The sequence below is a fragment of the Osmerus eperlanus genome, chromosome 5, assembly GCF_963692335.1.
Source record: "Osmerus eperlanus chromosome 5, fOsmEpe2.1, whole genome shotgun sequence".
NCBI lineage: Eukaryota > Metazoa > Chordata > Actinopteri > Osmeriformes > Osmeridae > Osmerus > Osmerus eperlanus.
Genome location: NC_085022.1, coordinates 18643209 through 18659380, shown reverse-complemented (window position 1 = coordinate 18659380; position 16172 = coordinate 18643209). Strand labels below are relative to the sequence as shown.

The following is a 16172-nucleotide window of genomic DNA, read 5'->3' as shown; positions in this document are numbered from 1 at the left end:
CCCTTACGGGATTTCCTCAATCCCAGTTTGTCATTAGATCACACTAACTCCTAGGAAGATTGGAATCAACATGAATTTGATCAACTTTAAGTTGCTAATCACGACATAGTAACCCTTTGAAACACTTTTGTAAAATACAGTAGGGTTGTTAACAGTGTCCAACATCTCCAATAGTCACTGTGGCAGGTTAAACCCCTACTGTAACCGTAGTTACTGGCGCACTGGAACACCGGAGAGAGCAGAACTCTGGGAGGGAGATGAGAAACTGGAAATCCTGAGAGGCCAGTGTGCTCATTTCAAGAGCAATGGGAACCACATGTTCTTGGGGGAGAGACCTTTAAGAAGTGGTACTTACATGCAATCATGTATATGGCTCAAAGCCAAATCGGGGAGGTGGTGGAAACCTGTGATGCACATGAACTGTATGGGTAAGTACTGTACCAACACAGCCTAGCAACCTGACTAATCAATTAGCAGCAATTTAGGTCTGCTAATCTTAATGGGGCCCAGGCTTTGGGGATGGATTGGTGACAAGGGTGTAATGGGTACTGTGGCAGCTTTGCTTCCATATCACAAAGTCATCTGGCAACCTCTACTTCCACTCCAGTATCTGCAGCCAGGCTGAAAATGAAGCGTGTAATAGCTTGTCTTGCACAATAAGACTCTGTGTGATAAGAGTGGATAGCAGCACCCTACCCTGGATACAGCCATCAGCCAAGCACGGATAGGTTTTTAGGCCTTGCTGCATGAACGCATGCCAACCATGACTACATTATAGGAAAATAAGTAAGATTGGTTCAAATCTATCAACGGTGAAATTGTTAAAAGCCTGAGGAATAACATTGGTAGACTGCAACAATATTGGTGCACAAAAACAAGGGAATGTTTTGTGACTGATGTGAGAGAGGGGTTGTTGCACAGGTCACATTTTAACAGATCCACACACCTGTTGGTAGGTCATGAATACAAAGCAAAACTATCTTTACATCCTGCGTTTAAACTTCCCTGGAAACAGCACAGCAAAATGAACAGATACTAACTATTGCCAGGCTTAAAATGCAGATGTTTCTAGGCTTACATGAATGTGATCCGGTGTATATGGACATACATCGTTACCTTCAAAAGACGACTAACTTCTGGGAGAAGTGACTTCATGACTTCCATTTGTCTTTGGCAGTTTTTGCAGATCCAACAGCAGGTGCTTTATTGAACGTCTGCACACTGCTCAGTCATAGCTAAAGCCTGCCATCTAGAGGAGATTTGCAAAAACTGAAAGAGGCAAGTATCTTGCAAAGTAATGGGAATCAATGAGAACAAGGATCTTTATTCAAGATCACGATTAAATTATTTAATCCCAACATTTGGATTACGTGGCCACAGGAACGTACGTGCCCTACCATGACACACGGCTCGGCTCTGGTAAAGTTTAGTTGATTTTGAGTAGCTACACTTCAGCACGGCAGGTTGCTTAGCTACAGACGATGTGAGTCTTTTTCATAGTAGTCCCTCCCATGACCGGAGAGTAAGTGTCAGTCACATTCCGGTACTGAGAAGAGCAGTGCGACCGCAGGTCGTTTAAATGATACTTTTGATTGCTTACATATACTTCATGGTAAGTAATTTACTTTTTTCGCTGTCAATCTCAGTTCTCGTTTATGTCACTGCTTGTCCGCGAACAATATTGTTAGGCTAGTAAAACATAGTCCTACTGTACTGTAGGCTACATCAATAGTTTTGTAGACCCTAGTTACTTTTATCACACCAATATAAGAAACGCCACATCCTATAGTCAGATCAGTGTTTTTTGTTGTTTTTTTTTCCACAGGTGTGAATGTTGGCAGATGTTTGAAAGTAACGGATCTGATAGCTAGCACTAGGCAATAGCACTATTTATTTTTAGGAAGTTGAAGCCACTTCCTGTGATGAGGAAGTATGGTTGTTGCTACACGTGTACCTTTAACTTAACTTTTGAATGTGTGAGGTTTTGCAAGTGTAACGTAAGAATCTATTGTTAAAATACGTTTTCTTTTTCTTTTTCCAAACACTGTTCTGACACAGCTTACCCTTCAAACACTACATTTGGGCTTTGTAAGCAAGAAGGAAATGAATATTTCTTCTTGGCAGCTCGACAGGCTAGACCTGAAAGACCTCTAGTTAGAACATTACACGATACATTATGATGTATGTATTCCAATGCTCCTTTCATCAGACAGTTCATGTAGCCTTGGCCCTGTTATGAAGAGATGGTAGCTGGGTGAGGTGCTCCACTAACCATCAGACTATGAGATACAGCACACCTTTTCTTAAGTTCTGATTTAGAAGCACAGAATGCCTTGCCATAGAGTAGCACGCTCTAACCTGGTTTGTTGAGTTTTTAAGTCAGGGTAGGGTCAGTCTGAGAAAATAAACACTGGGCTTTTCAAACTGAGATAAAAAAAAATCTAGTTTCTGAACTAGGTTGAATGTTTAAAAAGTTGTTTGATGCATTATGGCCTTTGTTTTGTGTGGTCTAGACTGCTGTACATCCTAAATAGTCTTGCCCTAACAGATAAGATGCAGTATTCAAAACAGTAGGCCTACACGCCATGGCCTATTTCCCTAAACTGGCCATTTAAATGACCCAGGGATGCTGACAAGTTTGAGTTTGGAGTTTGTAGTATCTCCCTCTAGCCTACACCGTTTTCCTAGAAGCCAGGAGACTAGCTGGTGTACCCACTGTGCTACTCTTTAGGCTGGTAGTGCTAAGAAGCACTGGCTTACCTCTGCCAATTCATTTCTTCCATGGTGGTTGTGTTGGGATGGTAGTCACTGTGTCATGTATTGCTATGTTAAGCTATGTGTTACTCACATAAACTTTATCTTGACCTCATTTTCTGCTCTTTAAAAAGGGGGGGGGCACTTTTGCTTTGGTTTGTGGTTGTTTCACTTTTTTCACATGTCGCTGTTTGAGTGCTTTTGCATTCGTGCATATGGTAGCGTGAGTGTTTGTTCGTGTGGGTGAATTCTGTCTGCTGTCTTCCTGTGGTGACTCAGTCTGGGGGCTAGGCTAGTCGATTGAGGGGACAGACGCTGAAGGCAGTCTTCCACACTAGTGCACTCTGTAGTTTTTACTTTTTAACTTCGGTTTTAGCCTATTTAACCCACCATGACTTCAGTGTTTCGCAAAATACAGACTTCAACCAGCCAAACAGATAGGTAGATTAACTTAAAAACAGTGGACAAAGACTTGATTGGCATCGTGAAGTCTCCTTCCTGATCACCTAATTCAAAAGAAGACTCAACTCAAATGCCTAACCCTAATGTAGGCATAACTTAGGCCTAGTCCAATTAAAGTGGCAATTGAACATTGACCATCTGTTGTGACTGTGTTTGCTATAGGGGAGTTTCTATCTGTAGACCAGACGACCACATGCAGTCTAATCCAGGCTGTTGACACTCCCTGCACTTTCTCAACAATGGATCCTTCTTTGTTCGCCTTCCCTTGTTCTTCTTGGTGCCTTTTAGAGTTTCCGTGTCTTTCAATACCATTCTGCATTTAAGATTGTCCAATTATGCGTGAAACCATGCAGAGAAAAAAAAACGTGAACTCTGTTATTAGTACGATTTCAAGATAAAAAGGACTTCATCAACTAACAACAAGGCACATGCTGCATGTATGAAGGTTATACATTCACGTGGCCCTGTTACCTATCGGCCTTCCTGTTTCTTCTCCTAGACATTATCCACTAATTAAAGAGAGGCGGTTGCTAAGAGATGACGAGCAATGACATCGCTGAGAGCCTGTGATGTGCCGGAGGCTGGAGTCGAGTGAGAGAGTCCTGGGTCTGGGTCCCCTCTGTGTGCTCGTCCCCAGCCCACTCACACACATGTGAAGAGGAGGAGGAGGAGGAGACTGGGGCATCCAGACAGACACACAGACACCCTAACGAGCAGCGCAGCAGACCTGGAGGCACAGACAGAGAGAGGGACAGAGAGAGAGACAGACATACAGAGACAGGCAGACAGGCACCGACACGCAGACAGACGGACAGACAGACAGACGGACAGGCAGACGGAAGGACAGACAGACAGACAGTCTGAAAAACGAGCAGGCCGCACACTCACCCCAATGGCAGCTTCCACCAGTATCTATACTGCGTCGTTAACCCCAGGATCCAGGAGTGTTAGACCCAGGGAGGACCCCCCTGAGGGGGCCAATAGAGGGTCTCTCTGGGGGGACTCAGGTGATGGAGGTGGGGGAAATGAGGGCAGCACCATCCAGGAGAAGACTCATGACTTCTTCCAGATCTGTGACATTGAGGACAAGGGCTTCATCACGCGCAGAGACATGCAGGTAAGAATATATTCATCTATTAAGTTTGGAGAGTTTTGCTACAGAAACAGATGCAACATACTGCAGGGAACAAAGGTCAATGTTCTGAAAAGAATTGTTGATCGGTCACTGATTTTCCATCTCATAAAGTTCAGAATTGGCTTTTTATAGAACATATGAATGATGCACGTGCCTCTCCTCAGCTTACAGACAATGAGGACAGTCAGTATCTGGGTTCAGTGTCCTAATATCAGCCATAACCCGTAGGCCTCTCTCGTAAGACTAAAGGGCAACCACCTGGTCCTTTCACATGATTTCCTGGGACCGGGACTGCGTGTGCTCTTCAGAGCGGTGCTCATAGGGCCGCGGCTCCACCTATCCTGGAGGAGAGAGCGTGAAAGAGGGGTGTGGAGAGGATCCGAGGGAGCAGAGGAGTACGTAAACAGGAGCAGAAAGACCGGCGGAGGCTTTGTTCCGCACCTTCTCCAGCAGCATTATTGTGCAGATTTTTCTCGTCTCCGTCAGAAGGCCATCTGTTGTGGATGCTCTTTGATGAAGCCCTCATGGGCCCACGCACTTAGGAGGGATGCTCAATAGGAACACCTCTTTGATCCATCCCATGGTTATGGAAATGATTTGGAGATTAGGGATGCGGCTCGCTGGATATCCAGTGTTTTTTATAGGCGGTAAAAGTATTGAAATAATAAGCGTAGCTTTGCTCAGTATCATGCTCAGAGAGGGTCTCTGGTATGGTAGTCCGGGGACATGTGTTGGCTAGATAATGTTGCAGACTTTTTTTTCAAGCACATGCCAATATGTAATAATCTGTCATTATTACAGTATCACATTATCGAATGGCTATTTCTTGGTAGTCGTCGGGTAGAATTGCTATGGGTGAGACAGTTGGTACTTTAGTGCTCAGGAACTGTGAATGTCCTTTTGTTATTTTAGCCACCCAAGCATCGCCAAAAATGCTTAACTGATAGATATGATGTGTTTCTGCTGATGCCAACTTGTCAACAGTTTCACACCATGACCACACCATGAACCAAGCTACTGCTGACCCAAGGCCTGTGCTCCACGCTGATAACAGCTTTAACAAGCACTGAAACACTGGCTCTCTCTTGTTTACCCATCTTGTGGTATCAGAACACCAAAGTACTTTATGAGTGTCTGGAACGGCTACAGTAAACTAAACACACACCACACACATTTCATACTCTTTGTTGCAAAGCCCTGTTAAGATACTGTACAAAGCATATAAGTAAACTGGGTTCTAAGTATGAATTGAAACAGCACATTTGATGTGGATTCTGCTTGTGTCGGATGTTGAAGAGATGGAATGGGGAACATTCTAGTTTTTGACATCATTGTAATATAGCTAACTGTATTGCTACACTGTCAGTCGGGCTGCAGCATTGTGTATTCCAAGGGTTTTTCACATTAGATCTATACTAAACGTCTTTCGGCCGGTATGCTCATGTCACTGCCCCCTGTGTTCCTCTCTGTTCAGAGGCTCCATGGAGAGCTGCCACTGAGCGCAGACGAGCTGGAGAATGTGTTCGACACTCTGGACTTGGACGGCAATGGATACCTTACTCTGGACGAGTTCTCCTCTGGATTCAGTAGGTTCTAAACTACTAGAGTTCTCTGAATCCAGCTAGCATTTACCTCAACATCTCAAAAATGTTTAGCGGAACCTGTCTTGAGTCTTCCAGTTTTTTTTTCCTCCAGGTGAGTTTATATTTGGACAGAGACTGTCAGTGGGGGACCGGACGGGGGAGGCCAGCCCCTGTGAGACAGCGGCGGAGACCCTGTACCAGAGCCAGTGGGAGGAGCAGCTGGCGGGGAGTGAGGATGATGAGGAGAAGCACTTCTGCATGCTGATGGACAGCCTGGGAGCCAGCAATGTCTTTGAGGAGTGGGTGAAAAAGTGTTCATTGCCATATTAATATAGTGTAGAGTACTGTACTGTACTGGAATGGACTTCCTTTGTCTTGCCACGGCGAGGAAACCAGTGACTCAGCCCCCATAATGACAGTATCAGCTGTTAGGCCAATCAAACACACCTCTATCCTTGTCCATATCTGGATATCTGTAATTGCCCTAGGTGTGTGGGAACCTGGGCTGTTTACTTATAATCTGTTGTCCCTCCTTCAGCTAAGTCCCCAAAACCTACTCTACCGTTGTTGTCTTAGTGTGGAGCTGTGTGGAAGTCAGCTGAACAAACCAACTAAAAGTTGATGACAGTGTTCAATTCTGTGTCTCGAGTGCCGGCTGCTTTGTGGTCAAAGAGAAAGAGCTCAGCGTCCTAGCTGTGAAGGGTGCACGGGGGATAGCATGAAGCAGAGATGATTCGAAAGAAACCTGCATCTATGTTGTTGAAGCTGCATTTTCATGTTGTGTCACGGTTCAGCTGACATTGTGTCTGTGAAGCTCTGTCAGGCCTGCTGTCTCTGGTCTGGCCTTCTTAACTCTAGGCTTAGCAGAGCCAAAGCTGGGCCTGTTCCAATGCTTGATTAGACTCACCTTTAGCAAACACGACTGCTCACTAAAGGTCAACAGTGGTGTAGACAAACGTCAGACTAAGAAGCACATCCTATTGACTCTCTGACAAGCCCAGTCCACAAACTGAAAGGAATGCAGACAGTTTAGATCAAATCACTTTGTGCACCAACCTTTTGGGCTTAATACAGCTATACATTATTCACCTGTCAAAGGTTTTCTCCACATGAACATGCATCGTGACTCCTGTCTAATGTTAGGTTCAGAGATTCAGGCACCTGTGCAGTGACGTAAACACTTTGGCAGTGGTTGCCAGCCAGTGCATCAGTATTTTAATAACAGGAAATCATATTATGAATGGCAAGAACATCTTGACCACATGTGGATTTAGCTTTAGGATTTAGGAACCTAAGAACAAGCACAGTGAGTGTGGCTCTTGAATGTGAATGTAGTCCTTTCTGGCTTTATACATTACTTTAGTTGTTTCTAATAAACCCGTCCTTGACATTTTATGTACCAAATGAAAAGGGAGGAAGTCATTTTTTCATATTTAGACATTTGCCTTGGCCATGCTGATATCAAACTGAGCTCTCCCCTCGTATCTCCTCCTGTCTCATATCCTCCTCTCCTTCTCTTGCCTCCTCAGACCTGGTGAGGTGCGTAGCCTGTGGGCTCAGCTGAGGAGAGATGAGCCGCATCTCCTCTCCAACTTTGAAGAATTCCTGGCCCGAGTCACCTTCCAGATCAAGGAGGTCAACCAGGAGAAGAGGGAGATGGAAACCGCCCTCAAGAGGTAGAACTCTGAGCACACTGGAATGAAAGTTCAATTGTTCATGCAAACTTGGGCCTCTGTTATTTCACCATAACATTACTGTCAATAGAATTTCATTTCAGTCATATATTTTTCCACACTTGATTTTCCTCTCGATAAGACCAGAGTTCCATACATTGAGAACTAGTGTTGTAGTGGAAACAGTGTTGACGTTTTACAGTGTGGGCCCAGTGCACATTTTTATGGACACTTTTACCCAAACCTCCCAGCTCCACAGTTTTTTTTCTTTCAAATGAACAACAATTTTCATGCTTTATGTTTTGATGGGAATTTCTGTAGACAAATAAAATCACTTATCCTGATTGGAATGTTTTTTAATCTAGAAATCCCAAAATATGGGGGATTAACTCAATTTAGCTGCTCAAGCATTGGTCTGTGGGTCTGGTGAGGTAAAACAATATCAGGCCTCAATAAAGTACAGCTAAGGTCCGACGTGTCTGATGAAGCGTAGTGTTGAGGATCAGCAGGCTCTGCTCATACTCTACATATGCTTAGCTGCAACAAAACGTTAACATGCATACCTGCCGAAGAGCAGGCTGACAGCGCTACGCTGATCTTCCTTCTGAAACAGGAAAGCAGCCACGCACGATGACGAGATCCAGCGGCTCTATGAGGAGATGGAGCAGCAGATCAAGGCTGAAAAGGAGCGGATCCTGATGCAGGTACCGTCTGCCGGAAGGAGGCCCGGCCTGGGCTTGTCCTCAGCCCGTCTTCCTGAGCTGAGCCGGACTGAACGCTCCTTCTCCCTCTCCCCCTCTCTCTCTCTCTCTCTCTCCCTCCCTCTCTCTCTCTCTCTCTCTCTCTCTCTCTCTCTCTCTCTCCCTCTCTCCCTCTCTCTCTCTGTCTCTCTCTCTCTCCCTCTCTCCCTCTCTCTCTCTGTCTCTCTCTCTCTCTCCCTCTCTCCCTCTCTCTCTCTGTCTCTCTCTCTCTCTCTCTCTCTCTCTCTCTCTCTCTCTCTCTCTCCCCCTCTCCCTCTCTCTCTGTGTGCTGTAGGACTCTGAGAGGTTCCTGACTCACAGTCAGGACCTGGCAGACCAGCTGACCAGTAAGGAACGGGAGCTGGAGCAGCTCTTCCAGAAAGAGAGGAGGGTGAGAGAGAGAGTGAAAGAGAGACATAGGGTTAGAGGGTATTATAGAAAGAGTGAAACCACCAGGCACCAGGCCCTGCCAAAGCCCAACCCTGTGTCCTAACTTCCAAGTGAAAAGAATAAAAAAACGGCAATAGCTTTGCTCCCACATATCCATCTTTCAGATCTAAGCAAGTGTTCAAGGAGTCAGGAGATAAGGAGGGTTGTTTGGCTGACGGTAACAATGCTGATCCTTAGCCCGTACTGACGTCGCTTCTTTTTACGGCACAGTTATCGCCCACAGCTGCTTACATCACAGTCATGAGTAGCACCGAAGTGCTGTCTAAACGCTGATTGTTTCCAGATTTCAATCAGCTCTAACAGCACAATGCAGAGTGTGCCTTAATATCAACAAACGAATGTTAATTGTCACTGTAACACCTCAATCTGGCAAAACTGCTCTTAGACTTTTAAAACAAATTACTTAAGGTAAGTCTGTGTCTACTGCTCCTGCTGTGCTCTCATTTCAAAACTATTGATTGCATTCACACACTGTACACTTAAGCAGACATACACATGTACTCACTCTCACACACACACACACACACAGGTTCATTTTTCCATCGTAGTGAGGACCGACAATTCATTCCCATTCAAAATTGTGTTGGGAGTGGGGATAAATCCTAAGCTTTCTGGTGGAAATGAACATTTCCAGGTAAATCTTTCTCCCATTTGACGAATTCGAACCCGTCTTCATTGGCCATGCCTTGACTTGCCCCATGACCATACCACGACCTCGTCTTGACGTTCTCCTGGTCCTTGTCTCAGCTGGAGCACCAGTGCCGGGATCTGCACAGCGAGCAGCACGTGACCAGGGTGGAGAACGTGATGTTGAAGCAGACCAACGAGGATCTGGCCAGGGACCTGGAGCACACCAGCCAGGAGCTGCAGGTGGCCCAACAGCAGCTGGACCTACTGCAGGAGCAGGCCTCTCATCTGCATGACGACAGGGAGATGTACGCTTCTGAACCACTTCATGGCACCACCAGAAACCAAGGCTTTTATTACACTACACAGTATATCCACCAATAAAAAAAAAAACTAACGACTGGTAAAGTACTGCTAAACTAGTGTCAAAAATCAAAGATGTTTATTCTATGAATGTATAATGTTGTCCACCTCAGGGAGATGTACCGAGTGACTGAGGGACTGCAGAGAGAGAGATCCAGCCTGCTGAAACAGCTGGACCTCCTGAGGTAAGTACGGTTTACCACTGCTCCAGGTTAGTCAAGTACTGGATGCAAAAAGCCCATGTAAGTCATTGGGACTCAGAGTCAGACTGAGCACCATTGACTGCACTGCACTTAGACTCCCGGCAAGCTGCAGCGATTCTCCATAATATGCGTGACGTCATTTCGAGTGGCTCGTGTGTTTCAAAGAAGATGGTTCTGTTCTGTGTTTGTCAAGGACGTTGTCATCTAGAGCAGAGCGTGGCTGCAAACAATACACGTATTCAGACCAAGGACACGCTTCTGCGGTTGATATAATGTTGCTGTAACTGAGAGTCAAATGCACACAACTCTCCGTCGAAAAAAAAGCAGTTATTTATCCAAGGTCCAAGATTTAGCTTTTAATATATCCTTTTATTTGTGTTTTTGTATTCAGAGAGATGAACAAGCATTTACGAGATGAGAGAGACATGTTCCAACAGGTAAAATACTTGTGCACTGCACAAAGAAACGTTAACACTTAATGTAAACACTTTCCAACATAGTGAATTTCAATTGAACTTCGAAACCGTACTGTCACAACGTAGCAGTTGCTATGTGACTGCAATGTTGTTCCTATAGGTATTGGTATTCTTTTACATGGTAGTTAATGTGACCCTAATGCAAAGTGTTGCAGTTTTGCTTTTTCAATTTGTGATATTCATGAGATCCTTGAGCCCCTGAATCTGGAGTCGGAAAGCATTCTCAGAAATCCTGAAAGTGCAACTTACTGAACCTGACTGGTCATTAATTGTGTTTGTCTTTTTTCCTCCAAGCCCATGAACTCAATTAAAAAGCCAGGATGGAAGCAGAGGTCTGGATCCAGTACTGTGAAACTCACAGACAGTGAGGCATTCAGAAGGTACACCGGCTAATGAAATGAGTCCGGTCTAGCACAGCCGAGGAAAGATCTAACCAACCTGCAGTCTATTCTTAAATACTGCTTTAAAAGCATCCTTTTAGCAGAGCAGTTTTTAATGTAAAATGATGGAACTTCTTAGAAATGACATGCTTTCAAGTCCAGTTTACACAGAGTGGAGCGGCCCGACCAATCAGATCTCTCCATCAGTTGTTACTTTGTTACTTAATGTCAGATGTTGCTGCTAGAGAAGATGTAGATAATACCCCCCCTCCCCTTCCCCCCTCCCCAAGTGAATATGAAGGGGAGGTGGCCTCGCACAAGAAGAAGAGCATGGCGGGGGTGAATGGCTGCAGCCTGGAGGAGGAGGTGTGCGGGGGCCGGGGGGGCCCCCAGCCCCCCCAGCGAGGTCATCTCCAGAGGATCATCTCCATCGAGGAGGACCACCTCCCCTATCTCCTGCAGGAGGATTACCACGCCGAGCTCCGAGATTGGAGGGAGGAGGAGGAGGAGGGGGTGGAGGCGGAGGAGGAGGAGGGGGAGGAGACAGATCTGGAGATGACCATTGTTGGCTCCGCCTCCCAGGACGAACAGCAGTGGCATGGGAAGGAGGGGGGCAGCGGAGAGAGGGCGGCGCCCACTTCACCCCGAGGTCAGCCCGTTGGCAAGGAGACGGTTCCAAATGTAAGCATGCGCCATCGGATTCATTACACACAGACACGTTGACATGCTCAGGGCCATTCAGTACACACAGGAAGACTTGCACACATGGGAGTTACACACTCACACATGCAGGCACCGGGTGTATGAAGTCGGGGCCACAGTGAGCTGATGATCTGGCCATGTGTCTAGCCTGGCAGCCCAGGTAGACGGTGCTTTACAGGACAAAGAGTTCATTTGGCCATGCTGTTTTTCCACTAGGCCAGGGCAGAGATAGGAACCGTCAGTCCCAGCTGTTGACTTTCTCACTCGGAGAGGGAGAGTTAAGTGTGCTTGTGACCCTGCGACTGCCCTTACTGAGAACTGGAGGCTTATCTCCCCAAGGGCTTAAGGATTGGTTTTATTTCTCTCAGTGACTTAGCAGACCCTGGTTCTAAGATTATGTTGATCTACTTCAAATTAAGAAATGGTGGGGTTTCTTGGCCCGGCTTTTATTGCTCCGATTGTCTCTCATGATAGCTGCCACTGTCTCTCTCTGTTTCTCTCTAACCCCCCCGCCCCTCTCCCCCTTCTCTCTCCAGGAGGAGGGTGCTTGCCTGCCCCCTGACCGGCTCTTTAAGGTGGTCCTGGTGGGCAACTCGAGCGTGGGGAAGACCTCCCTCCTCAGACGCTTTTGTGATGACTTATTCTACGCAGGCACCGCTGCCACCGTGGGTCAGTACACACACACACACACACACACACTTGCACATATCCAACCACAAGCGCGCAGACACGCAAACAACACCAGGCACAGCCCTGTGGCCCTCTCCCAGCTAAGCTTCACACTCGGCCCTTTGAAAAGTGCTGTTCAGCAGTGTGAAAAGCTGATCACAGCTGATCTTAGGCATGGGCGGCAGGCAGCCGCGACGGCTACACATTCTTGGACTGCATGGGTGGCATTGATACACAACACACACCCCGCTTGGCTCTCATGTGGCCCACACATCACAGCTCCAAGGGCTTTCGTGCTTACGAGTAGTGGGCCTGTGTTGGCCAGGTAGCAACGTTTTCTATGGTACTTGTGACATATGTTATAATGCCTGGTACTTCAATGCGTAATGCAAGTTGGACAATATTATGGAATAAATTACAATAGATAGATGTTCATAGATAGATGAAGCTTGCTCAAGATGCAACAGTTGGTCATGGGGTCCTAGGATAAGGGTGTGCTGTTCAGGGTGTGTATGGGGTCCTAGGATAAGGGGGTGGTGTTCAGGGTGTGTATGGGGTCCTAGGATAAGCGTGTGCTGTTCAGGGTGTGTATGGGAACTGCTGAGGTCTGTCTGAGAGCCTGCCTGGCAGCAACACACGACGAGGCTTGTGAAGTCACACCCTTGCGCTGCTGTTACATCCTACGCCGGTGTGCCCCAGTCCTCGCACATCACCAGTACTCTACTACCCTCTCTCTGTCCCCCCCCCCCCGCACACATCCCTTGTGGTGTGTGGGGTTTGAGCTGTCAGCACCTGCCTGGTCGTCGGTCGGCCAACGCTGGACCTGGTCCCGAGTCTCCCGGTCCTGTCCTACATCTATAAAGTTGAACAATGGATTTTGGTGTTTCAAAACTCATCAACACTGTATGACTATGTTTAGCCTGTGTTCTGCTCCTCTCTCTCACCAACCGTCTCTGGAGGGGGGGATCCCTCTCTGAATTGCTCCTCCCAAGGTTTCTTCCATTTTTTCTCCTGTTGGGAGTTTTTCTGGGAGTTTTTCCTTGTCTTCCTTGAGGGTTTAGGTTGGTTGAGGGGCAGTTCTATGGGCGTATGTGAAGCCCTCTGTGACATGCTTGCGTGTAAAAAGGGCTATACAAATACATTTGATTTGATTTGAATTTGCTGAACTCCATTCTTTAATGCCCGGCCTGCAGGTTTGAGGTGACACCAACACAGCCTGAATGATATGCAGAGCACAGTGGAGTAATGGCATGGTTTGATGTTTCAAAGATGCGTTCAGACTGGTGCAGGGTCTAGACACCGATGACAATGAGAAGAAACTTGTCCATCTCTGCCTTTACAAAATTTGATATCATGTTGACCCATTTGTGACTTTGATATCATCAACAATGCACAGAGTGTCTTGTAGAATATGTCACTGTAACTGTGTGTAAAATGTAATGTAAACATACATTTAGCTGATTGTTTTCACTCCTTCCAGGGATAGACTACAGTGTAAAGACCATTACCGTAGACAGCAGCCAGGTGGCGCTACAGATGTGGGACACAGCAGGACAGGAGAGGTGAGGACTAACTAGAGGAGAAAGTGGAGTGACAAATCGGTCACATAACCCTAACCCTTTACCTAACTGACTCCTCTGCCCCAAGCCCTCAGCCCTAGCCCCCCTGCTTGGACAGGGCACATGAGTGTGGAAACTCCAGCCACTGTAACTGAAGGGTTGAAGGGTTGGGACCTATTTTGATGCTAGCGAACAGGAAAGAAATGGGTTTGAAAGTATCGTGTTACTATTAAGTAAGATGAGACTTAGCTATGTCGTGCATGTGTGTAAACAAAGTTTACCATCTGTTTGTTTCCTCTTCCTTCTACCTCTCCCTTCCATTCTTCTCCTCCTCCTCCTCCTCTGCAGGTATCGCAGCATTACTAAGCAGTTCTTCCGGAAGGCAGATGGAGTGGTTGTTATGTATGACATCACATCTGAGCAAAGCTTCACAGCTGTCAGGCAGTGGCTGACCAGTGTACAGGTGATACACCACGCATACAACATTTGAATATTCATTGAGTTTGGGAAGAGAACTCAAAGCATCAACTAGGATATAGCTCAACTCCTCTCTGCCTGTCTCTCCTTCTTCCTCTCCCTTGGTTCTCCCTGTTTTGTTTTCCCTCCCCCCCCGACCCCTCTCTCCTGTCCTCTCAGGAAGGAGCTGGCGAGGACATTCCCATCATGCTGCTGGGCAACAAGACAGACAAAGACAGTGAAAGAGAGGTCCAGGGCGGAGTAGGAAAGAAACTAGCCAAGGTCTGTGTGTGTCTGCTGTGGAGAATAGGCTTCAATGATAGCTGATCACATAGGATGTGTGCCGTACCAGTATTATGATGTCGTGTTGACTTTGTGCTTCTTGCTTTTTCTTCTCTGGTGATAATGGTGCGGGTGCTGTGTGATTGATTGACAGGACCACCATCTGATTTTCTACGAGTGCAGCGCCTGCTCTGGACACAATGTAGTGGACTCCATGCTGCATTTGGCCAGGTGAGATCCTGTCCTGCTCTGGACCAGCAAACAGCCTCACCCTCGTTTCAGACCCGATGACATACAGTAATACTCTGTAAATATACCTGACCCATCCTGTGTCTCTCTCCTGGGGCAGGGTCCTGAAGGAGCAGGAGGACAGACAGAAAGAGAAGACGGTCATCCTGGTGAACAGCCCCTCCCAAAAGAAAAGGTCCTGTTGCTAACCAGGGTTGGACTCAGCCAATCAAGATGAAGGAACTGGTTCAGGCTCAACCAATCAGGAGGAAGGACCAGGGTTTTAGTTTAGTTCCATATTCCATTTTTTTTTTTATTAACTACAAAATGACAACTTGAAAGAAAATATTGATAGAAAATTGTTTTGGGTTTTGGAATTGAATTTGAAGGCTGAATGGAATTGAAGCAAACCTGAGTTCATGTATGGACTGCCAGCACCATTGCAGTGTGCCCACGTGTATCTCTAGATCTGTTATCCACACCATACTGTACCTCTCATCCATAACCCACCCACTCCCTCTCAGTCCACCTGCGGTTATTATGGCATCTGTTGTGTCTACTTACACAACCATTTTAGAGACTGTCTCACTGTCTCATTCTAGACATGGACCAGCCCACCTAAGTCTCACTGCCAGAGGGGCTCGAATCACTTACAAATGTGATATTGCACTATTACAAAAAAGTAGAAGTATTTATTTTATGAAAACAAAATACAAATGTATTTTTATGAATATGTATTTTGATTTGTGTGGGTACCATATCAATGTACTGGATTGTAAGTGAATCACTTGGAAAGAGTTTTTAAGGTTACCATAATTACCAGACTGGCGCAGTACTTGCCAACACAACAGATACCAACACCAGCACAGCATGCTAAAGGAATTCTGTATAACATACCAGCACACTAGCAAGTTTAACTGTTGCATAATTTAAAATGTGTTGACAACAAGATTATTAACTGTGTAAAGAATATGTTTATTATATATTTCTTATATTTTCGACGTTTATTACTTTTCATATTACATCTGCCACGTGTTTTGCATGTTGATGTTTTGGATTGGTCAGAATGCTGTTTTCATTGTATTAATCCATTTATCTAGTCAAACATTTCAATATGCTTCTTTTTTGTTCACTTTAGAATGTGTTTTGTAAAATATTTGTTTTGTTAAAAATGTGTTGTTCAGAGTATATAAAGCACACTAAGAAATTAGTGTGCCTTTTTATACACACATTTTGCTTGTGTATTGTGCTTTTGATGGACTAGGGTCACCACATGTGCCACGCTAAAGCCAATGTGTTTGCACAAATATGTATATGTAAATATGAATAAATATTGAACAAATATCTGTATAATAAAGAATATTTAAAATCTGTATATAAGTATATGCTGTGAATACGTGTAATAACTAGTGATGATTGGACTAGCAGTT

The 16172-nt window shown here is 45.7% G+C and overlaps 1 protein-coding gene across 2 annotated transcripts; it reads left to right on the top strand.

The window, feature by feature from the left end:
- The first annotated feature begins 1509 nt into the window (after positions 1-1509).
- cracr2aa (calcium release activated channel regulator 2Aa) lies at positions 1510-16105 on the top strand. Of its 2 annotated transcripts, XM_062462230.1 has the most exons (18): positions 1510-1612; positions 3716-4333; positions 5826-5937; positions 6047-6233; positions 7464-7610; positions 8221-8311; positions 8643-8738; positions 9545-9732; positions 9901-9972; positions 10382-10427; positions 10761-10846; positions 11137-11527; positions 12085-12217; positions 13698-13779; positions 14125-14239; positions 14413-14514; positions 14669-14745; positions 14864-16105. In XM_062462230.1, the coding sequence occupies exons 2-18, from the start codon at positions 4109-4111 to the stop codon at positions 14949-14951; spliced, it is 2238 nt and encodes a 745-aa protein (XP_062318214.1). In that variant the 5' UTR covers positions 1510-1612; positions 3716-4108; the 3' UTR covers positions 14952-16105. The 2 variants fall into 2 exon arrangements, with proteins under 2 accessions (XP_062318214.1, XP_062318215.1); XM_062462231.1 differs by lacking the exons at positions 1510-1612; positions 8643-8738.
- Positions 16106-16172: the final 67 nt, after the last annotated feature.

Excerpts from the sequence above, each read along its gene's own strand:
- cracr2aa (XM_062462230.1), top strand. The coding sequence starts at position 4,109 with ATGGCAGCTTCCACCAGTATCTATACTGCGTCGTTAACCCCAGGATCC. Across the intron at positions 6,234-7,463 it reads GCCAGCAATGTCTTTGAGGA|ACCTGGTGAGGTGCGTAGCC; the intron begins GTGGGTGAAAAA and ends TTGCCTCCTCAG. Across the intron at positions 10,428-10,760 it reads AGAGAGACATGTTCCAACAG|CCCATGAACTCAATTAAAAA; the intron begins GTAAAATACTTG and ends TTTTCCTCCAAG.